At 38.5% G+C, this 24,296-nt stretch overlaps 1 protein-coding gene across 6 annotated transcripts in view; it reads right to left on the reverse strand.

Annotated features, from left to right (window-relative positions):
- Positions 1–11,076: 11,076 nt before the first annotated feature.
- The window catches only part of NR3C1 (nuclear receptor subfamily 3 group C member 1), a 122,766-nt gene continuing 109,546 nt past the window's right edge, over positions 11,077–24,296 (reverse strand). For all 6 annotated transcript variants that reach the window (XM_066272859.1, XM_066272860.1, XM_066272863.1 and 3 more), the window contains 2 exons: positions 15,709–15,866; positions 11,077–15,172 (listed from right to left, as the gene is read on the reverse strand). In XM_066272859.1, coding sequence (XP_066128956.1) covers positions 15,020–15,172; positions 15,709–15,866 — 311 coding nt within the window. In that variant the 3' untranslated portion in view covers positions 11,077–15,019. The remainder of the gene's footprint in view (positions 15,173–15,708; positions 15,867–24,296) is intronic.

Below are 24,296 nucleotides of genomic sequence, written 5' to 3' on the forward strand. Positions count from 1 at the left end.
TTCCCCTCTCCCCCCGTAACCACCACACTCTTATCAATGTCTCTTAGTTTCACTTTTATGTCCCACCTATGTATGGAATAATGCAGTTCCTGGTTTTTTCTGATTTACTTATTTCACTTCGTATCATGTTATCAAGATCCCACCATTTTGCTGTAAATGATCCGATGTCATTATTTCTTATGGCTGAGTAGTATTCCATAGTGCATATGTGCCACATCTTCTTTATCCAGTCATCTATTGACGGGCTTTTTGGTTGTTTCCATGTCCTGGCCACTGTAAACAATGCTGCAATGAACATGGGGCTGCATGTGTCTTTACGTATCAATGTTTCTGAGTTTTTGGGGTATATACCCAGTAGAGGGATTGCTGGGTCATAAGGTAGTTCTATTTTCAGTTTTTTGAGGAACCACCATACTTTCTTCCATAATGGTTGTACTACTTTACATTCCCACCAACAGTGTATGAGGGTTCCTTTTTCTCCACAGCCTCTCCAACATTTGCTATTACCTGTCTTGTTAATAATAGCTAATCGAACAGGTGTGAGGTGGTATCTCATTGCAGTTTTGATTTGCATTTCTCTAATAACTAAAGAAGATGAGCATCTTTTCATATATCTGTTGGCCATTTGTATTTCTTCCTGGGAGAAATGTCTGTTCATGTCCTCTTCCCATTTTTTTATTGGCTTGTTTGTTTGTTTGTTGTTGAGTTTTATGAGTTCTTTGTATATTTTGGATATTAGGCCCTTATCTGAGCTGTTGTTCGAAAATATCATTTCCCATTTAGTTGGCTTTCTGTTTATTTTGTTATCAGTTTCTCTTGCTGAGCAAAAACTTCTTAGTCTGATGTAGTCCCATTCATTAATTTTTGCCTTCACTTCTCTTGCCTTTGGAGTCAAATTCATAAAATTCTCTTTAAAACCCAGGTCCATGAGTTGAGTACCTATGTCTTCTTCTATGTACTTAATTATTTCAGGTCTTATGTTTAGATCTTTGATCCATTTTGAGTTAATTTTAGTACAGGGGGACAAACTATAGTCCAGTTTCATTCTTTTGCATGTGGCTTTCCAGTTTTCCCAGCACCATTTATTGAAGAGGCTTTCTTTTCTCCATTGTGTGTTCTTGGCCCCTTTATCAAAAATTATTTGACTATATATATGTGGTTTCTGGACACAACTTCTTTAGCAAATTTATGCTTTACAGAGATTTTTATCCCAACTTGGGCTTTGTCTTTTCATTTTCTTTTATATATATTTATTGAATTTATTGGGGTTACAATGGTTAATTATATGTGTCAAGTGTACAGTTGTATAATACATCATCTGTATTATGTGTTCATCAAGCAAAGTCTAGTCTCCTTCCATCACCATTTTGCCTCCCCTTCCCCTCTTCTCCTTGCTCCTGGCCCCCTCTGTCTGGTAATCACCATACTATTGTCTGTGTCTATGAGTTTGTTTTTTGCTTAATCCCTTCACCTGTTTCACCCAGTCTCCTACAGCCATCCCATACAGCTGTCATTGTGTTCTCTGTATGAATGTTTCTATTTTGTTTGCTTGTTTTGTTCATTATATTCAACATGTAAGTGAAATTGTACGATATTTGTCTTTCTCTGACTGATTTATCCTACTTAGCATAATAATCTCCAGGCTCGTCCATGCTGTCACAAAAGGAAAGATTTCCTTATTTATTTATTTATTTATTTATTTATTTATTTATTTATTTATTATGATAGAGTAGTATTCCATTGTATAAGTGTACCACAGGTTTTTGTTCCACTCATCTACTGATGGGCACTTGAGCTGTTTCCAGATCTTGGCTGTTGTAAATTACACTGCAATGAACATAGGGGTGCATATAGTTTTTCAAATCAGTGTTTTGGATTTCATTGGATATATTCCCAGAAGTGTCTTCTATTTTCTTAAAAGTGTCTTTTGAAGAGCAGATGTTTTAAATTTTGATGACATTCACTTTATCAATTGTTTTTTATGGATTGTGCTTTTGGGACACATCTAAGAAATCTTTGACACAGATTTTTCTTCTGTGCTTTTGTCTGTAAATTAATATAGTTTTAGGTTTTACATTTATGTCTATGTTCCATTTTGAGTGAATTTTTATATATGGTGCAAGGTATGGATCCAGGTTCATTTTTTTTAACACACACATTACCATTTTAACACACATAACAGCACGTGGTTGACAAGGGTGTTTCTCCATTGTGTTGCCTGTGCCCCTTTGTAAAAAATCAGTGTCCGTATAAATGTGGACACTTTTATGCCAATACCATGTCATTTTAATTAATATAGTTTTCTAGTAATTTTTGAAATTAGGTAGTTAGCCCTCTCTCTACTTTGTACCTTTATTTCATAGATGTTTTGGTTATTCTAGGTCCTTGTCATTTATTTATGAATTTTAGATGTGCTTGTATATTTCTACCAAAATTTGCCATGATTCTAATTGTGATTACATTGACTCTTTAGGTCAATTTGAGGAGAATTGATAATTTAATGATGATATTAAGGTTTTTATCACATGAAGAATACTCTCTCCATGTATTTAAGTAATCTACCTTTTCTTAGCAGCATTTTGTCATTTTCAGTGTATAGATTTTTCACATATTTTGTTAGTTTTACCTCTAAGTATTTCATATTTTTGAAGCTATTGTGAATGGCATTGTTTTAAAACACTAATTTCTCATTGTTTGTTGCTGGTGCATGAACACAAAGTGAGGTTTTGCATATTGATCTGGCATCCCAGGTATCAGCAAACTGTTTCTGTAAAAGGCCAGATGGTAAATATTTGGGGCTTTGTATTCTGCCTGTGTCTGTCAGAGCTGCTCAGCTCTGCCATTACAGTGTGGAAGCAACTTAGCATGCAAATTAATGTGTTTCAAAAACATTTATTAAAATGGGTAGGAAGTTGGTTTTGGCCATAAATCATGGTTTTCTGACCCCTGTTATATCTTGCAACCTTGCTAAACTCACATATTCTAGTAGCTCTTTAAAAAATAGTGATTTATTAAGGTCAAATTAATATAACATAAAATTAACCGTTTAAAAATAAATCAGTGGTATTTAGTATATTAACAGTGTTATGCAACCACCATCTCTGTTTAATTCCAAAACATTTTCCTAATTTCTTTATATAACTTTTTTTTTTTTTTTTTTTTTTTACAGAGACAGAGAGTGAGTTAGAGAGAGGGATAGACAGGGACAGACAGGAATGGAGAGAGATGAGAAGCATCAATCATTAGTTTTTCATTGCGCGTTGCAACATCTTAGTTGTTCATTGATTGCTTTCTCATATGTGCCTTGACCGCGGGCCTTCAGCAGACCCAGTAACCCCTTGCTCGAGCCAGTGGCCTTGGATTCAAGCTGGTGGGCTTTTGCTCAAACCAGATGAGCCCACGCTCAAGCTGGCGACCTCGGGGTCTCGAACCTGGGTCCTCGGCATCCCAGTTCAACGCTCTATCCACTGCGCCTCCGCCTGGTCAGGCCAACATTTTCCTAATTTCAAGGTAAAACCTATACTCAAAAGTAATTTCTCTCCATTATCCTGTTCCCCTAGCAACCACCCGTTTACTTTCAGTATCAATAGATTTATCTGTTTGAGGTATTTTATATAAATAGAATCATATCACGTGACCTTTTGTGTCTGGCTTTTTTCACTTATAATGTGTTGGACGTTCATCAGTACATTGTAGCATAAATTAGTGCTTCATTTGGATGGCTGAATAATATTCCATTGTTTATACTTATTACAATGAAATTATCCACTCCTCTGTTGATGTTCACGTGGGCTGTTTCCACCTTTTGGCTGTTGTGGGTAGTATGGCTCTTATATATTTGCTTGAGTTCCTGTTTCCAGTTCTTTTGGGGTATATACCTAGGAGTGGAATTGCAGGGTCATATGGTAATTCTGTTTAACTTTTTGAAGTCTACTTGCTCTTTTAGTTTTTCACCATTGTGAACTACACTGGTTAACTTTGGAATGTGAACCCAGTCCTGTATTCCTGGGGTAACCTCTTGGTCATTGTTGGTCAAACAAGTTTGTAAAATTTGCGTTATTTGGGTTTGCTCACTTTTACTGTTAAAAATGGCCTCTGCGCCTAACCAGGCGGTGGCGCAGTGGATAGAGCGCCGAACTGGGATGCAGAGGACACAGGTTCGAGACCCCGAGGTTGCCAGCTTGAGCTTGGGCTCATCTGGCTTGAGCAAAAAGCTCACCAGCTTGGACCCAAGGTCGCTGGCATGAGCAAGCGGTTACTCGGTCTGCTGAAGGCCCACAGTCAAGGCACATATGAGAAAGCAATTAATGAACAACTAAGGAGTTGCAATGAAAAACTGATGATTGATGCTTCTCATCTCTCTCCATTCTTATCTGTCTGTCCCTATCTATCCCTCTCTCTGACTCTCTCTCTCTGTCTCTGTAAAAAAAAAAATTAAAAAGAAATAAAAGATAGCTAAGGTCTCTTTAAAAAAATAATAATAAAAAAAGGCCTCTACCCAAGTGAATGGCACTGCCCAGGTGAGGCTGCTGATTACCTGCCTGCTTGTGAAGGGACATTGTTATGCTAATGATGAAGGAGAGGCCATGTTTTGTAGAGTTTGTGCTGAGAGAAGGAGATGGGGAACCAGAGGGGACTGAGGCTGGTGGGGGGCCTTTGATTCTAGGAAAAACCAGAAAAGTTTCTCCTGGTTGTGGATCCGGAGAATGTGTGAGTGAGTTTTGGTGCCCTCCGTGTGTTTTTACTCGTTGGCCGGTTGTGAGGCTAGAATAAAGGAACGGCTCACCAGTGTTTGGCTCCAGTTTCAGTACGTCTGTCCGAATCTAATGGGAACCTGCACGTGCCTGGCCGTGACTGCTGGCCACACTGTCACGATATGTCATCCTAGTAATATATTGTTAGATTCTATTTACCAAAGTTTTGTTTACAATTTTTGTATGTATATTCATGAGAGTTATTAATCTGTAGTTTTCTTGTAATATTAGTCTAATTTTGGTATTAGGGTAATGCTGGATTCAAGGAGTGGATTCAGAAATATTTCCTCCTCTTCATTTTTTTCAGGACGAATTTCTGTTGAATTAGTATTGTTTTCTTCCTTAAATGTTTCATAGAAGTGACCAGAGAAGCCATCTGGGGCTGTAGTGTTCTTTATGGGAAGGTTTTTAACTACAAATTCAGTTTAACTAATAGATATAGGGCTATTTAAGTGACCTATTTAATCCTTTTTTGATCTATAACTCAGATACCATAAAACTTACCCATTTAAAAAGTACAATTCCAAGGTCTTTCATGTACTCAAGTTGTTCAGCCATCAGTACAGTTTAATTTTAGGACATTTCTGTTAACCCCAAAAGGAAGCTCAGTACCCCATCAAGCACTCTTCAATATCCCCTCCTCCAGCCCCTGGAAACCGCACAGCTTTCTTTTTCTATAGATTTGCAAGAGTAGGTTTGTAATTGTGAGTACACGAAACAGAGTTTACTCTTATATTATTTATTAACTGTTGTATTATTTTCCATACAAACAAATGTAAACTTACTTTTGCCCCACCCTTTGTAAGTTCATTCATAAAATATGTGGTCTTTTGTGACTGGCTTCTTTCTTTGAGCATACTGTTTTCAAATTTTATCCATGTCACAGCATTTCTTTTTATTGCCAAATAGTATTTCCTTGTGTGGTTATACGTTTTGTTTATCCATTTACTAGTTGATGGGCATTTTGTTTCCACTTTTTGAGGCTTTGCATATTTGTATAAGTTTTGGTGTGGACCTGTTTTCAATTCTTTTGGGAATGTACTGAAGATATAATTTTGGCCTTCAGCTCAGATGGTCTTCCTCATTAATGGTAGTTAATGAAAGTTAACAAGCGAACTTGACTCAAAGGAATCACTGAACTAAATAAAGCCAGCCCAAGTTGGTGAAATTTAATCCATGTCTATAAGCATTAGTAACAGGGATAGCCTGGTGAAGCTCTCCATGTGGGGTACAGGATGAACAGGCTGGTTCCTTTTCTCTGTTAGTCTTCTTATTGACCAGGGAAAATTCTGTATGAGATTAGATCAAATCTGTAAGTTTCCCTTTTCTCCCCTGATCTTACTAGCTTTGGCACTGCTTTTCTCATGCATTGGGTACTAGACAGAAATGGAAGATGCTTTCTGGGAGAAAGGTCAGCGTCTCTGGGCACCCCTGCTGAGGTCTGAGAGTCGGGAATATGTGAGATAGTGAAAATGTAGGCCAGCAATCTAACAGCCTCCCCTGGCCCTATGCACGACCTTTATTAATTAGGACATGTGAGGTTTGGAACTTGTATATATAGCCCTTGTGTTCACATCTGTCTTCATCATTTACCTTGACCTTTTCTGTATTTTTGGAGAGAGCATTGAAGACATTCCCCTTTTCTCTGAATTTCTCTGAGGATCTGAAAAATAGTTAACATGTCTTCAGCATTTCCTGCGTGGTAGGAACGGAGCTAAGCACATTACATAATTTCTATCTCCTTCAATTCTCTCATTCCTTTAAGAGGTTGGTATTAGTTCCATTATTCAGATGTGGAATTGTGCCTAACGCAGCTATAGAACTTTCCCAACTTAGTAACTGATAGAAGACCTGAACCCAGGTCTGTCTCATTATAAAGTTGTAGCTACTAAGGTATTAACAGTAACACTTAGCATTCCTGCCACACATTCTTATGTATTCAAAATGAGCAGTCATGCGTGCTATGAGTTTTCTTCCATGGCATGCTTGCAGTCTCTGCATATGGCTGTATCTCAGGCCGAGTACAACCTTTATCTGATGAAATAGTAGGGGGCAATCTGTTCATGTTAAATGAGGAAGCTTTTGTCTGAGCTGCCAAACACCCAGCACAATGTGAGCATCTTCTCAGAGGCTTTCCTGAAAAACAGCTGCACCTGCCTTTATACTTGTCTGCTTCCTATTTTTAAAACATATTTATTAAAAAATATACATATTGTTATAATTTACATATCATAAAATTTACTCACTTTAAGTGTACACTTTAATGAATTTTATCAAATTTACCAAGTGTGTGACCATCATGATAATCCAACTTGAAAGCATTTCCACCTCCCCATAAATTTTCCTCATGTTTGATTTCACTTAAACTCTGAATGACATCTCCAACCGTGGGCCGCCACCTGTCTGCTTTCTGTCTTTATAGATTTGCCTTTTCTAGACATCTCATATAGGTATAATCAAATAATATGTAGTCTTGGCCCTGGCCAACAAGCTCAGCGGTAGAGCGTAGGCTAACATGTGGAAGTCCTAGGTTCGATTCCCGGCCAGGGCACACGGGAGAAGCGCCCATCTGCTTCTCCACCCTTCCCCTTCTCCTTCCTCTCTATCTCTCTCTTCCCCTCCCACAGCCAAGGCTCCATTGGAGCAAACTTGGCCCCGGGCGCTGAGGATGGCTCCATGGCCTCTACCTCAGGCGCTAGAATGGCTTTGTTGCAACAGAGCAACGCCCCAGATGGGCAGAGCGCCACCTCCTAGTGGGCATGCTGGGTGGATCCCAATCGGGCGCATGCAGGAGTCTGTCTGCTTCCCCTCCTCTCACTTCAGAAAAATACAAAAAAAAAAAAAAAATATATATATATATATATATATATATGTAGTCTTTTTTGTCTGATTTCTTTAAACACAGTAAAATTTGTTCGAGGTTTCTCCACTTTATAGTATGCATCATCTCTTGTTTTATTGTTCATAGTATTGTACTGTATGAATATGCCACATTTTATGTATTTATCAGTATCAGCTGATGGACATTGGGTTGTTTACACCTCTTGGCTGCTGTGAACATTCGGAGGCAAGCCATCGTGTGCACATTTTTATTCCGTTGGAATTGCTCGAGGAGTGGAACTGATGGCCATCTTTGATTCCTTGAGGGCAGGAACCTCACCCTGAAGTTTTAATATTGCCTTAGTGTCCTTCCAATTGGCCATCTAGCATGCCTGCTACTTATAGGGTCGTGAAACTGGTCAAGACATATTTTTGAAATACCTGTTGTCTTGTGTTCTGTGAATATATTGTTAGTTTTTTTGTTTTTGTTTTTTTTTTGCATTTTTCTGAAGCTGGAAACGGGGAGAGACAGTCAGACAGACTCCCGCATGCGCCCGACCGGGAGTCACCCGGCACGCCCACCAGGGGCGACGCTCTGCCCACCAGGGGGCGATGCTCTGCCCCTCCGGGGCGTCGCTCTGCTGCGACCAGAGCCAATCTAGCACCTGGGGCAGAGGCCAAGGAGCCATCCCCAGCGCCCGGGCCATCTTTGCTCCAATGGAGCCTTGGCTACGGGAGGGGAAGAGAGAGACAGAGAGGAAGGAGAGGGGGGTGGAGAAGCAAATGGGCGCTTCTCCTGTGCCCTGGCCGGGAATCGAACCCGGGTCCCCCACACACCAGGCTGACATTCTACCGCTGAGCCAACTGGCCAGGGCCTATTGTTAGGTTTTTATGTACACTCCTTCCTGCCCCCACTTGAAAAGAGTTTTATTCTTATCTCAATTCCTTGCAATCATACCAAAAATCCTAATGTTTTGGATGACCTAGCATAACCCCATGTATATCAAAGACAGTACTTCATACAGGGCTACATTAACAATGATACTATAGAATGTAAATGGCTTATTTACATTGTATACACATTACTGTACTACTCCATTGACTATTTCTGATGAGGTATAGAAGGTGAGTAGATTATAACTGTCTCTTATTAGGTGGGCTGCATAGAGTGAATAAAGTTTTTTGGGTGTCTGATGTGGTCCACACGAACTTCTTTGTTTGAGATTAACATGTCTATACCCAAATAAAGTAAAGATAGTTCTCCAGCAAGGTATTATTTCATTGTAGGAAACAGAAGCCTGACATAACAAGAGGAGCTGGTTATTTTCACCAAAGAAAATGCTATAAAGTTATTAATGCTGTTAAAGGCACTTACTACCAAGTAGGAAAGATTAGTTGAAGGTCTAATAATCTTCAACTAGTATAAATGCTTCTATATTTTCAACCTCTTTTCTACACCCAAAGTCTGGTTCTTTCTTTACCTGCCAAACTAAGAATAAATTTTGACTTCTATCAGTTTTTATTTATAAACATCTTTCTTCCTCAGTTTGAATGTAGCCTGTATGCTCCGAATTACTTGAAGAAATGAGTTTGTTGAATTTCCTGAGGTTACTGGTGAGGCAGGTTCCTTATTATGTATCTGACAGACCGAAGGGTACTGTCATCTCTGGGCAGCTCCTGTTTTTCACTATCAACATCCCCAAGGGATTGGACACAGGTTTTTTTTTGTTTGTTTGTTTTGTATTTTTCTGAAGTTGGAAACTGGGAAGCAGTCAGACTCCCGCATGCACCCAACCTGGATCCACCCGGCATGCCCACCAGGGGGCGATTCTCTACCCATCTGGGGCGTTGCTCTGTTGCAACCAGAGCCATTCTAGCACCTGAGGCAGAAGCCATAGACCATCCTCAGCGCCCGGGCCAACTTTGCTCCAGTGGAGCCTTGGCTGCAGGAGGGGAAGAGAGAGACAGAGAGGAAGGAGAGGGGGAGGGGTGGAGAAGCAGATGGGCGCTTCTCCTGTGTGCCCTGGCCGGGAATCGAACCCAGGACTCCTGCACGCCAGGCTGACGCTCTACCACTGAACCAACTGGCCAGGGCCGGACACAGGTTTTTAAGAGAAGGAACTATCATTGTTAAATGACTAAGTCAAAACTAATATGGTAGCAAAAGGGATTAGATTAAATGAGATCCTGACATATGATACTCAAATGTTGAAGTTCATTTAATGTAGTTTGGAGCTTCTTAGTAAAAATTTTTCAGTAGTGCTTAAGAGCATGGACTTCAGAGCCAGGTGCAGTGTTGTTGTTTTAAAAGCCCTACTTAACCACTTCCAAGTTAGGTCTGCTACTCAATTCTTTGTGCTGCAGTTTCCTCATGGAAATAGGTTAACAGTACTACAGCTGTACTTTATAGCAGCACTTGATAGGGCTGCACACAGTAAGGACTCAGTAAATGTAAAACAGCAAAATTTAAAAACAAAACAGCAGTTCTCTGGGAGGCTTGTAGACTGGAGACATGTCTGATGTGTGGTAAATGGCCGCGTTACGGACTTTCCATTCAAACTTTAATTAAAGTGGGAGTTAGCAGGTAGGAACCAGTTGTTTAACCTCTGAACTTGTTTGTTTCTTCTCTTTTCTTTTAATAAAATGGAGTAATGTCTTCTTCATTTGTTTTCATATCATTCATTCACTGGGTGAGGATTAACTGGTATAATGTATGTGAAAGTGCTCTGCAAATGTAAGACTAATACTTAAGTGGATGGTAAGGAACAATGTGCATCCGTACTGGTGCCTCCCACGCTGACAAAGGAGGCTTGTTATACACACGCCCAATCACATCCTCTTAAGTGACTGCAGGCAGTGATGGTGTTTTTCTTATGCATTCTGTCTTCAGTGTTTATCACATGGTAAGTATGTTTTAAATATGCTTAGTACACAAGGCAAATTTGGTTTTTAAACCATAATGCTTTTTATCTTTGTGATGGATTTCACTTATGGACAAGACTGTGTTTATAAGAAAGTTTGTTAGATCATCCAATTCATGGTGTTGACCTGACCACACTGTTTTAAGGGAGAAAAAAAAAAGAATAGATTGTATAGAATAGTTGTGCAACATTGCTATGATATTTACTAAATATTTATGCCCTTTTCTGGGAGAATTTATTTTAAAACAAGGTAAAAATTTTGATGAGATAACATCTGTTTACATAAAGTGCCATTTTTCCTGATAGATTGTTGTACTTGGAGCAGCCTCAGGAGTAAGTTCTTCCCTCGGTCCTCCTTGCAGTAATTGTCACACGACCATCTGGGGTCTCTGGCACAGGGGTTAAACTCTTTGAATTTATGCCATATTAGCCTGCAAACGTTGCCGTCCTGACATTTAAGGCCCGCTTTAGCACCTTAAGGTATCTGAAGTGATAACTCTACTTTCAGTACAAGAAAGAGGGAACAAAGTGGGAAACCTGGGACTGCACAAGTTCTACAAAAGCATTTTGGAGTCACATAATGAAAAAGCATATTTTTTTATTATGATGTTTCTCCATATTTGGCATTGCTGTAAATGGCTAACTAACATTTACTGCCAATTCGGTACAAATGTGTGGTTTGGTAATACCAGAACAGCAAATTTAAATGAAAAATAAAAGTTAAACATTTCCACACAAGATTTTACAGTCTGACATTTCACTGCGTAGATAAAAAGACATATTTTTACTAGAGATTATTATTCAGCATGAATAAAAAACTACAACTTTTATTTTTAAACAGGAGTCACGGGTTTTAATTTTTACACATTTTAAAATTACTGTGATAAAAAATAATGAAAAAGCTTCTTAATAATGCCATACACAGTATAATATAGATTTGTCCCCATTATATAGCATTTGTTTAATATACAAAATATAGAATATCGACACACTTGAATCTATATGTAGTTAAGCAAGTTATTTGAGGAGGGTATTTCATACAGCCTTTCATCAGAAAATAAAATCCTTCTCTCAGGCATTTCCTTTCCCCAAAACCTGGTCACTAATCCGTGGTGGACCAGGCCAACTGCTACTAGTCCAGAAGATGACAAAACTTCCACTCAAAGTGGTTAAAGTGTCCTCCTTACTCTTATTTTCCCTTCTGACTCTCAACCCAGGCACATAAAAACACATTCATCTACAGCTACAGTCTTTTGAATGACCAACCATGAGGGAAATCCCGCTGAGGGCTGCCACAGTTCATGAATTTTGACAGACCAAAGTACAGTAATATTGTTCATTCCATGGAGATGTAGTTTTAGGGTATTTAACAGAGAACTAAAGTCCTACTCAATGATAATGGGGTATATAGATAAGACTGCCCCCAGTCCTGAAGTGAGGTGGGCTTTCCTTTACACGCATATCCAGAATGAATCCTATGCAGATGAGCTCACAGACCCGCACCACACCACGGTAGCACTCCTTCTGGGGAGCTGTCCCTCCACCCCGAGGCAGGTGCTCTTTTAGGGTCCCTCCCCTAGCTTTGGACAATTAGGCACATGTTCCGCAGAGGCACTGTATCCCACAGCCAGACCTAAAACACCGAGAGGGTCACTTTTTCCACCAGTCATCAAAAACACTCTTCAGGATTTGTTGTGAGTTACCCAGGCATGTCACCAGCTGTCATTGACTTTACTATAAACTTAAGTAGTTTGGGATAGCAAGATACCACATACATAGAAAATAAAACTACTTTCAGAAACACCATCTTTTTCCACTTAAATCCATAATTATACTCAGAGGAACAACATAATTAAGGTAACTTTCTTCTTCCCCGCACTCTGAAAGGGCACAGTGTCTTCTTCCATTTAATGCCCAGCTTCATGAATGTCAGTTTGAACAAAAGCGCACATATCTTTTTTTCACTGACCTCTATTTTTTAAGAGCCGAGGATGCTGGTACTAAAATCTGATTCATATGTGATATGCTTTCTGCTTTTAACCATACAATGTTTTATAGATGAACAATAATTTACCTTTCAGAAGTTCTTGTGGAAACTTAACACTGTCATTGATAATATTCAAGCGGTATTCTTAGGCACCAAAAATTTCACATACAGCTGGGTTACAAACCACCTTAAAATACTTTTGAGATCAATTTAAACCATTACAAAAGGAACATTCCCTTTTAAAGAGCATTCAAAAAGCAAATTATTACATTTTTTATTAAATAATTTCTCCAAAATACTGAAAAATAACATAACATTCAAAAAAGCATTCAAAGAAAACAAAAATGTCCTCATTCTGTTTGAAAATGATCTCTTGTAGGATAGAAAGAAATTAGTGTATTATTGGCAACCTATGAGAATCTGCACTATTTACATATTGCTGGTACCACTATGCATATTATTGCCAAACCTCTGAAGCCTCTGATTTTATTAAACTGTTGGAGAGGCTGATGTGAAAGTAACCCTGCTATTAGATGGTGCCTGTCGGCGTGTAAGCACCACCTGGCTGTCTCCTGCTTACACACTTCAGCACAAGGGGAAAATTGGTAAGCTACACTTGCAGTGCCAGACTCACTGTTGGAATGAAAAGGGTGGTCATTCTGGGAGGCAGAGGGGAGGGAGCTCCTCTGTGACCCAAGGGGCGGGGCCTCAGCAGCCCTCACTGCACTCGGGCCAGCCTCCAGCTCCCTCCTCCCCTCGAGCAAACCTGCTGGGTTTATACCACTGCTGCCTGTATGAATGCTTGCACTATCAACCATATAGGCTATTCACCGACATTTCTCTGACCCCTACAAAAAATATATAACGTGTCGTGATAAAACAATCTCATCTAAAAATCATTCTTATTTTACACTATACAAGCTATTTTACAATCATTTTAATAAATTGCATGTAAAGCTGCAGTAGCCCTTCCCTTCCCAGATTAGTGAATACCAATATGATATATATCTGAAACTATAACTAAATATAAAAATATATTAGGAGTTCCATATTTTTAATATTAGATTTTCAGTTTTCTATTACACAAATAATTTGGCCACCTTGAATAGAAATTAAATTTCTTGTGGCTTAGTAAATATGAGTTTTGCGTTTACAGAAAGTTGCTAAGGTGCACACAGAAAGGGCTACTACAGCTTCTATTTTGTTTAAAGTGATAATTCTTAACAGTGAGGAGGAACAATTCACGAGACTTCTGTCAAACTCGATGGCACATGGGTGTGAGGGACGTGTCGCTTTGCAAACATGGAAGTCTGACACACAGCTGTAAGTCACAAACAATAGCTGAGCTTCCCTGGACGCCCAGGAAAGAGAGACCAATTGGTGACAGATGGGAATGTGAAAATGGGTGTCTAGCCACTTTTGCCATATTAGAAATTTGTTTTTGGGTAGAGTTTAGTGAGAGGAATCACTTGGTCTGATTAAAATCTCTCAGCTTTGGTTCAGCTGGTTATCTGGGATCATAATTTTAAGAAGTCACAAACTACAACAAAAGGTCCTGAAAGACAGTATGCTAACTTTCTTGCCATCTAACCATTGTAGGGATAGGGCATTAGGTACAAACAGGGCCTCTTGGTAGTTTTTTTTTTGTTTGATTTTTGTAAATCAAGTCTTTTGTGGATGATATCCACAGTTTACCCAGCAGGTCACTGGACTAGGTGCTCTATACCAGTTAGGACGGTTAATTTGCACAACCTATGTAATTCTTCACTGAAGCAGATATATACAAAATATGAGCTTTTTTTGACAAGAACACTGGAGATTTGAGTCAATTTTTGTGGTCTTCTGATAGCTAAGTGCCATCAGGTTAGAAGCACCAACCCATTTTCACACAGAAGATTAATGTTTAGAGTTTATTTAGGAAAGCTATGAACTAGCTGCCCATCTTAAACAGCTGTACAGTAACATGAATACAAAACTTATGTAAGAAAAAATGAGCAAGCGTAGTTCACCGAATAGAAAGGAAATTGTTAAAACCAGACAGTAAGAGCTATAAAAGGCACAACTTCCCTTTTCTGATATACACGTGTAAACTTTTTTCAGGTTTCCATGCATAAATCAAAAAATGTTATCCTAACTATACAGGGGAAAATACACCAACAGAAAGTCTAGAAAATTTTGTCCAGCCAACTGTGAAAACTACGAGCAGAAAGTCTATTACGCAGACCTTGGGCACTGGTGGTTTTTGGTGCCATCCTTCTCTGACAGTGGAGATTACCCCGGGGTCATTGTTCCTAATTTCCAGGACCCACTAATATTGCTTTCTACTGTTCCCATCACTGAGAAGTGATGGCTCAACTGCTTCTGTTGCCAAGTCTTGGCCCTCTATAAACCACATGTAGTGCGTATTGAAAACAAAAACAAATCAGACGTAACAAAAAAGAATAAAACAACAAAACTGCTATAGGACAAATTGGTAGTTTGTACAACAAAAGCTATAAAGTCAACTTTCCTTAAGGCAACTTTCCTCGTTAAGGCAGTCACTTTTGATGAAACAGAAGCTTTTTGATATTTCCAGTTGAATATTTTGGTAACTGATTGGTGATGATCTCAGCTAACATCTCTGGGAATTCAATACTCATGGTCTTATCCAAAAATGTTTGGAAGCAATAGTTAAGGAGATTTTCAACTACCTACAAGAAAAAATATAGTAAGGATTAGTCTTAAAAACTTATCAGTAGAGATATCTCATGCTATTGGGCCGTTTTTTAACATCTGACCTAGATAGAATACACCAACCTCTGCTGGAATTTCCCAACTGAAGTTTAGTTAAATAAAATGAGTACTCAGATACCAAAGACATCTTGAATCCCTTCCATCATATCTAGAATTATATGAGATTGTTTCATGATGAACTGCAGTACTCTAATACATGAAAGACATATTCTAATCTAGTGGACTATCATGCAAAACAAGGGAATTCCACATACTAAAAAACAGTGCTGTTAAATTCTGTGCTAGCATCATGATATTATAAGCACATGACTGGATGAAATGGAATTTCATAATTGGCCTTAGGAAAAATGCATGCTGAACTGAAGTCACAGCTTGTGTTCAAACCATCATCAACATTCACAAGTAGAAAACAATTTTGGTGTATACACTATTGAGAACATACTTTACATCCCAGAAAATTCTTCTGATATTTGGATTTGTTTTTGAAATTTACCTCATGCATGGAGTCCAAGAGTTTTGTCAGTTGATAAAACCGTTGCCAATTCTGACTGGAGTTTCCTTCCCTCTTGACAATGGCCTTCCCTAGCTCTTTGATGTAGGTCATTCTAATTTCATCAAATAGCTCTTGGCTCTTCAGGCCGTCTTTAGGAACTAAAAGATTAAGATGTAGTCAATTAAATACTTTTCTTGTGATAACTTTTCATATATGCAAGTAGGGCATTTATTATTAATAGCACACTTCATGACTTTATATCGTCTATAATATGTTTTTAATGCACTCTATTAAAACATAAGCATTTCAAAAACTCATGAACTACACAGCCAAGAGACTATGGGGCAGGGGAAACTGGAGGCCTTAACAGAATCACTGTGTTTCTCATCTGTCCAGTGCAGCTGGTGATGGCATCTCCCTCTCTGTTCACAAAGTGGGTTTAGCGACCAAAAAATAATACAGCGACTGTCATTCTGCCCTTCAGATTAGTTCTAATGCAGACACAGAAAGCTTCCACAACAGTGTTCATTCCACCAATTACATCTTGGAATATCTGTGATATCAGCAGTCAATTAGAACCTTAAAATCAGTTTGCAATACATTTTATTAATATATTAACATACTGAGTTGATACTATTCCAACCTAAAAAGAAATATGCTTTTTTATGTAGCGTGTGTGTGTGTGTGTCTGTCTGTCTGTCTCCTGGGAAGGAGATATCTGCCCCCCCCCCCCCGCCATGTAACCGGAAATAAGAGTAAATACCTTATGAAGTTTGGATCAGAAAACTGTTGTAAAATCAAAGTTTATATTCTTCAAAAACTGATACTAGTAAAGACTGTGAACAGACAGTCAATCACGGTTTCACTTAATCTTACAGAGAATCATGACTTTTGTAGAGTGCCACATCTCTTAAAGTGTATTCCTAGAAATTCTGGTTCTGTGTTACGGCTAGAAAAGAGGACTTGATGGCCCAGAGTGAAACAAAGCTAAATGTTTAATACAAAGCGAGAGATTTCTGGGCTTTTGGACTTCTCAGGCTACACATATGCAGTCTCCAGAAAGGGGAACACACTGTTTCCCAAACTTAACTTCACCGCTGCTCTTAGGAGATGCTGGCACAGAGGAAAAGTAGTGAATGTAGGAACAAGAAGTCTTCATTAAATGTACTTGTTTCCAACTCTCTCATTAAATTAAAAACATTTTTTAGATTTTAGCTATACTTATGACATTAAATGTCTCAGGTATACAACATGCTTACATAAGTCTTTATATGCAAAGTGAGCACAATAAGTCTAGCTGACATCCATCACCATGCACTGTTACAAATTTTTTTCCTTGTGATGACAATTTTTAAGATTGTCATAGCAACTTTCAGATATACAGTACACTATTATTAATGACAGTCACCATGCTGTCATTATATCCCCATGAGTCATTACTTTATAGCTGGAATTGGTACTTTTTAACCCACTTTACCCATTTTTCCACCCTCTGATTCTGGCATCTACCACTCTGTTCTCTGTATCCATGAGCTTGCTTTTGTTGTTGTTTTTAGATTTCATATATAAGTAAGATCATATGGTATTTGTCTTTCTCAGATTTGCTTTACTTAGTATAATGCCCCTAAGGTCCATCCATGTTGTCACAAATAGCCAGAGTTCATTTTTTATGGGTGCATAATATTCCACCGAATATAAATTTTCTCATTGTCTTTAACCATTTATCCACTGATGGACACCTATGTGGCTTTCATATTTTGGCTATTAGAAATGATTTGGCAATGAACATAGGGGCAAATATATCTTTTCAAGTTAGTGTTTTCATTTACATTGGATATATACACAGACATGGAATTGCTGAATCATGTGGTAGTTCTATTTTTAATTTTCTGAGGAGCCTCCTACTGTTTTCCACAGTGGCTGTACCAATTTATATTTTCACTAACAGTGCAAAAGGATTCCCTTTTTTCCAAATCTTCGACACTTATTGTCTTTTTTTGATGATCGCCATTCTGATAGGTGTGCGGTGCTACCTCATTGTGGCTTTGATTTGCATTTCCCTGATGGTTAGTGATGGTAAGTAAGCTCCTAACTCATGTTCTTGTTGGCCATCTGTACATCTTTGGAAAAATGTCTATTTCAGATCCTCTGTCCGTTTTTTAACTGGATTGTTTTCTGGCTGTTCAGTTGTATGAGTTCTTCATATATTTTGTATATTAACCCCTTATCAGAAATAATTTGCAAATATCTCCCATTTGGTACATTGCCTTTTATCATGTAGATGGTTTCCTTTGCTGTGCAGAAGCTTTTTAGTTTGATGTAGTCCCACTTGTCTATTTCTGCTTTTGGTATCTGATCCAAAAATATCACCAAAATCAACATCAAGGAGCTTACCACCTATATTTTGTTTTAGAAATTTTATCATTTCAGGCCTTACATTCAAGTTTTTGATTTGTTGTGTGTAGTGTAAGACAGTGGTCCAGTTTCATTCTTTTGTATGTGGGCTGTTCAGTTTTCCTAACACCATTTATTAAAGAGACTGCCTGACCAGGTGGGGACACAGTGGATAAAGCGTTGGACTGTGACACAGAGGACCCAGGTTCAAAACCCTGAGGTCACCAGCTTGAGCGTGGGCTTATCTGGTTCGAGCAAGGCTCACCAGCTTGAGCCCAAGGTCGTTGGCTTGAGCAAGGGGTAACTCGGTCTGCTGTAGCCTCCCCCCCCACAAGGCACATATGGGAAAGCAATCAATGAACAACTAAGGTGCAGCAGTGAAGAATTGATGCTTCTCATCTCTCTCCCTTCCTGTCTGTCTGTCCCTATCTGTCCCTCTTTGTCTCTGTCACACACACACACACACACACACACACAAGCCTGTCCTTTCCTCATTGTATATTTCTGGCCCCTTGATCATAAATTAATACAGTATTCTAACAATATTCTTACAGTGTACAAGCACAAAATATTTTTAAGATTTTATTTATTGGTTTTTATGGGGGTGAGGGTCAGGAAGCATCAACTTGAAGTAGTTGCTTTCTGTATGTGCCTTGAGAGGGGCAAGCTCAGGGTTTTGAACTAGTAACCTCAGCATTCCAGGTCAGCAGTTTATCTACTGCACCACCACAGGTCAGGCCAAAATTTGCATCTTCTTCATTTTGTTTCATCAACATCTTATAGTTTTCAGTGTACAGGTCTTTTACCTCGTTGGTTAAATTTATTCCTAGGTATCTTATTCTTTTTTATGCAATTATAAAAGGATTTTTTTTCTGAATTTAACTTTCTAGGTTGTCATTACTGTACAGAAACACAACAGATTATTCTGTATATTGATTTTGTATCCTACAACTTGACTGATTTTGTTTCTCAATTCTAACAGTTTTTTGGTGGAATCTTTAGGGTTTTCTATACATAGTATCATGTGATCTGCAAAGAGTGAGAGTTTTACTTCTTCCTTTTCAACTCAGGATCCCATTTCTTGTCGTAACTGCTCTGGCCAGGACTTCATTACCATGTTGAGTGAAAGTGGCAAGGGCGGGTGGGCGTCCTTGCCTTGTTCCTGATCCTGGAGAAAAAGCTTTCAGCTTTTCACCAATGAGGATGATGTTAGCTGTGACTTGTCATATATGGCCTATACTATGTTGAGGTACGTTCCCTTTATATCCGTTTTGTTGAGAGTTTTAATTATAAATAGATGTTGAGTTTTGTCAAGTTCTTTTTCTGCATCGATTGAGAATATCATGATCTTTATTCTTTATTTGGTTAATGTGGTATATCATTCTCACTGGATTTTAATTAGAATTAGACCAAAGAACACATATGAAAATGTTTTGATTCCATAAAACAAAACATGGTACTTCTAAGATGTAAGCATTAATGCAAAATGAAGGCCACTTAATCAGGCGTGATAAGGCCTACCATATTAGCAATGTATTATATTACTTTTATACATCACTTATATTACAGATCATCTAATTATCGCTAATTTGTAAAAACAGTGCCTACTTATTTATACATTTTTTTTTTTCCTGCTGGTTATCCTAATTCTAAAAGTAGTTATGGGAGAAGCTCTTTGATATTTACATTTAAAAGAATTTCATCCATCCCAAATTATCCTCGTAGTTACATGACATTTTGCTTTATGTTGTTGGAAGCCATATATTTAGAAATGTTTTCCTAGTGAATAGAATGCTTTATGTAACAAGTATCTTTAAATATAGGACTTATTTTTTGCCTGATAGTCTATTTTGATAGTAACGTAGCTGCTTCAGCTTTCTTTTGGTTAAAGCAGTGGTCAGCAAACTAGGGCTTATGGCCCAACTCCACCTGAAGCCTGTGTTTTAAATAATGTTTTATTGGAAGACCACCATGACTCTTCTTCTTAAGCATCACTGATGCCTGTGTTCAGGCCCCGAGGGGCAAAATTGAGCAGCCATAACAGAGACTGTATGCAAAGCCAAAAACATTACCATCTGGCTCTTTACAAAAAAGTTTGCCATTACTGGGTATACCATACATAGTGTATCCTTTTATTCAGTCACTGAGTATCTATTTAGATAGATCTCTTGTGAAATTGCTGATGTATCTGAATTTACTTGTACCACCTGTTTGTCCTCCTCTGATGTCTTGCATTCTTTTGAATTGTTTTTTCCTTAACATGCTATCCTTTGTTTTCCAATGGTTTGGTCCATTGTATATATTTTCGGTTTCTAGTTGTCAACCTTAAAATTTAAACTCTCGTTCTTAACTTACCAAACTCTCATTTTGCTTACATGTAATTATTGTGTACTTTAGCTCTCTTTTCTTAAAGCCCCAAAGACATTACTGTTACTTTATGCAGTGTTAGTTTATTTGTAACTACATATTTACCACTTTCTTAGTTCTTTTTACCTTCTTAAAGATGGGATGACTTTCCCTTAGCCACCCTAAGTACATATTTTAATATTACTTTAGTAGGGATTTGGGGTGGCAAACTTTCTTTTGGCCTTTATTAAGATAAAGAAACTGTGGTATATTTAGACTATTCAAATGTAAAGCATTGTTCCATACATGTAGATCAGTGCTCCCATGTTTGTGGCAGTTACCTGCTCACGGCCCTTGTTTCCTTTTCAGTCTTCTCGTTCTTTCTTAGTTTTCACTGAGCACTTCATATCACTGTATTTTCTCTCCTTTCAGTATATAAGAATTACTTTTTAAAATTGTGTTTAGTGGTTTCCCTACAGTTTGCATATACATTCACAACAATAGCCTCTTAATGTGGGGGTTAGGGGTGCAGATCCCCACGTTTAACTTCTGACTGTACAGGTGGCCCTTCCTATCTATGGACTCAACCAGCTGTGGTTGGGAATGTGAAACTATTGTTTTTGTTCTACATTTGGTTGAATCTGAGGATGCAAAACCCATGCAGATTAAGATCCAATTGTATTTATTGAAAAAAAAATATGTATCTGCATGTAAATGAACCTGCAAAGTTCAAACTTGGGTTGTTCCAGGTCAACTGCAATCTACATCTCCTTTCAAACAACACTATAGGTACTGCAGGTGCCTTACAATTGAGTATCCCCAGTTGCTCCTTCCTGTCCGTTTTCACATTGCTGCCACATTCAACTTCTCTATATGGTGTAATCACCTAATATACTGTTGCTATTGTTCAAAGTTACTTGTTAGACCAAATAAAAACATTTTATCTTCATCTATCTCTTTTCTAACCCTCTTCCTTTCTTTATGTAGATCCATTTTCCTTTCCTCTCAAGAACTCCTTTTAACATTTTATGAAAGGCAGATCTAATTCTTTCAAGTTTCTGTTTGTCTGAGAAGGTGTTTATTTTGTCTTCACTTTTGAAGGATAATTTCACTGGGTATGGAATTCTAAGTTGGTGAATTTTTTTTCTTTCAACACTAAATATTTCACTACTTTCTTTTGCTTGTATGGTTTTTGATAATGTATTTCTTTTCCTTGTTCCCCCATAGGTAAGCTGGTTTCACCCCCTTCTGGCTACTTCCAGGATTTCCTCTTTAATTTTTGATTTTCTGCAGTTTGAGTAAAATAGGCCTAACTTAGGTTTTTTTATATTTATCTTTCTTGGTGCTTTCTGAGCTTCCTACATCTATGCTTTGGTTTTCGTCCTTAATTTTGGAAAATTATTAGCCATTATTATTTAAAATATCTTCCATTGCTTTCTGTCTTCTGATATTCCCATTACTTGTATGTTACACCTTTTATAATTGTCCCTACCATCCTTAAATATTCTGTTCCATTTTTTTTCTTCATTTGAGAATGGTAAGTTCCTACTGACTTCAAGCGCAAAGATTCTTTCCTTGCTGTGTCCAGTTTTCTGATGACCCCATCAACAGCATTCTTCATCTCCATATTACAGTTTTACTTTCTAGCATTTTCTTTCAATTATTCTGTAAAATTTCCATATTTTCACCTCTGTTTACATTCATTATCCATGTGTTGTTGTTGTGTTTGTTTTTTTATATATATAGAGAGAGATGAGAAGCATCAACTTGTAGTTCTGGCACTTTAGTTGTTTATTGATTGCTTCTCATAGGTGGGGTTAGGGGCTCCAGTTGATCCAGTGACCCCTTGCTCAAGCCAATGACCTTGGGCTCAAGCCAGTGACCATGGCATCATTTCAATGATTCCCACGCTCAAGCTGAATGAGCCCACGCTCAAGCCGGTGACTTTGGGGTTTCACACCTGGGTCCTCAGCATCCCAGGCAAACACTCTAGCCACTGCACCACATTTGTCAGGCCCATCTGTCCTTACGTGTTGTTTACTTTTTCCATTAGTCCTTAAAGTGTTACTTATAAGTATTTCAAATTCCTGATCTGATAATTACGACGTCTGTGCCATATGTCTTATTCTAATGCTTGTTTCTTTAGATTTTTCTTTCCTTTTAGCCTACCTTGCAATAGTCTTCAATAAGCTGGAAATGATGTTAGAACTAAAGTAGACTTTTATTGTGAGGTTTTATGTTAATCTGCCTAGGCTGTGTTAAATGTTTGGTGTAGGTGTCAAGAGTTTTCTTGCTTTTATTCCCCACCCTTGTCTTTCCTCACATCTGTGTTCTGCAGCTCTCACCACTGTAATTCAGTTATGATTAAACCTGTGTTTAGTAGGCCTGGCCCCTGGGCTGTGACTTCAGAAGTGTTTCCGAACCTTTCTTCCTTCTCTCTTACAGGACATAGGAAGGTTAGAAGGGCTAGAACGACGACCTGTTTGCCTTTTGCCCAGGTCTGCTAACGCTTTGTTACAGCAGCTTCCCTCAGTGGGCAGAAACGCCAGGGGCTCTTTCTCACATCTTCCCCATGAGAGCCTGGTGGGGCTTTAGGAGGTAAACCCCAGAAAGTACAGGGGGACAAGCCCCCTCCCGCCCAGACTGGGTCCCAGGAGTTCTTAACTCCATCTGCTCCTCAGTGGGTCTCCAGAAGTCAACATTCCTGCAGTGTTCCCACCACGTACTGGCTCCAGAAGCTGCTGTTCCCAGTAAGCTGATTGTGGCTGTGCTTCTGTGTTTGCCCGTTTCTGCAGATTTTGAGGTGGTGGTTTGCCTTGTGATCTTAATTCTCTCAAGGATCTAAGAAAACTCATTGATTTTTCAGTTTGATCAGTGTTTTCTTGTTGTAAGGATAGGTCACAACTTCTAAGCTGTTTCCTTGTTAGAGCTAAAACTGAAGTCCATCTTCTTATTCTTTTAGCATTTTGAAAGCATCATTCCATTTTCTTCAGTTGCTATTGTTCAGTAAAATTGCTTCTACTTTGAAGATACTTTTTCTTCTGCCTGTTTGGTTAGCTGGATTTTATTATATACTATGTGGAATTCACTGCACTGCCTGGATATAGAAATAGGGTTTGGCGTCTTTTGAAAATTTTGGAAAGTTTTCATCCATCGCCTCTTGTATAAGCCCTTTCCATATGCTTTCACCTTTCATTTTGGATCTCTGATGGTTACATTAGACCAGAACTTCATTCAGCCTGGTGTACTGTGAATGGGTGACCAATGTGTTAAGATGATGAAATGATTTGCTGTACTGTTGCCACTGGCCTCAGTGTGCTCCTCTGTATGAATGCTATTTTTTAGGTTCATTGGGACATGAGAATTCCGATTGTGAAGCACCGTTTTACCCCTCCTCCCTCCATCATGCCTCTATCCTCTTGCTCACTGACATACATGTGTAACACACACATGCATTTAAAAAATTGTATTCTGGATAAATTATTAAAAATGAATTCATTTCACTCGAAATGTTCAAATGTGTCTAATCTGCTTTTAGATTCACCCACTGTCTCTTCCATTTCAATTACATTTTCAACCCTGTCTTTAAACTTACTACGTCTACCACCTCACCAGGTTCTGCAGGTGCCCTCTAAGAGGAAGCTCGCGTCAGTGCGGCTCACCTCCTCAGGTTCCTGCCTGCACCTAGTTCTAGTCCAGCATCTTTAGGGAGGGCTCAGGTGCTATTCCAGCGTTCTATTCAGAGTAGAAGTTTAAATATTAATCTTAGGGTATGTATTTTCATCCTTGTGATTCTTTTTTAAAAAAGAACCAGTGATACATACTATTTCAAATTTTTATTGACAAAT

Source organism: Saccopteryx bilineata, chromosome 4, assembly GCF_036850765.1.
Source record: "Saccopteryx bilineata isolate mSacBil1 chromosome 4, mSacBil1_pri_phased_curated, whole genome shotgun sequence".
In the NCBI taxonomy this organism is placed as follows: domain Eukaryota; kingdom Metazoa; phylum Chordata; class Mammalia; order Chiroptera; family Emballonuridae; genus Saccopteryx; species Saccopteryx bilineata.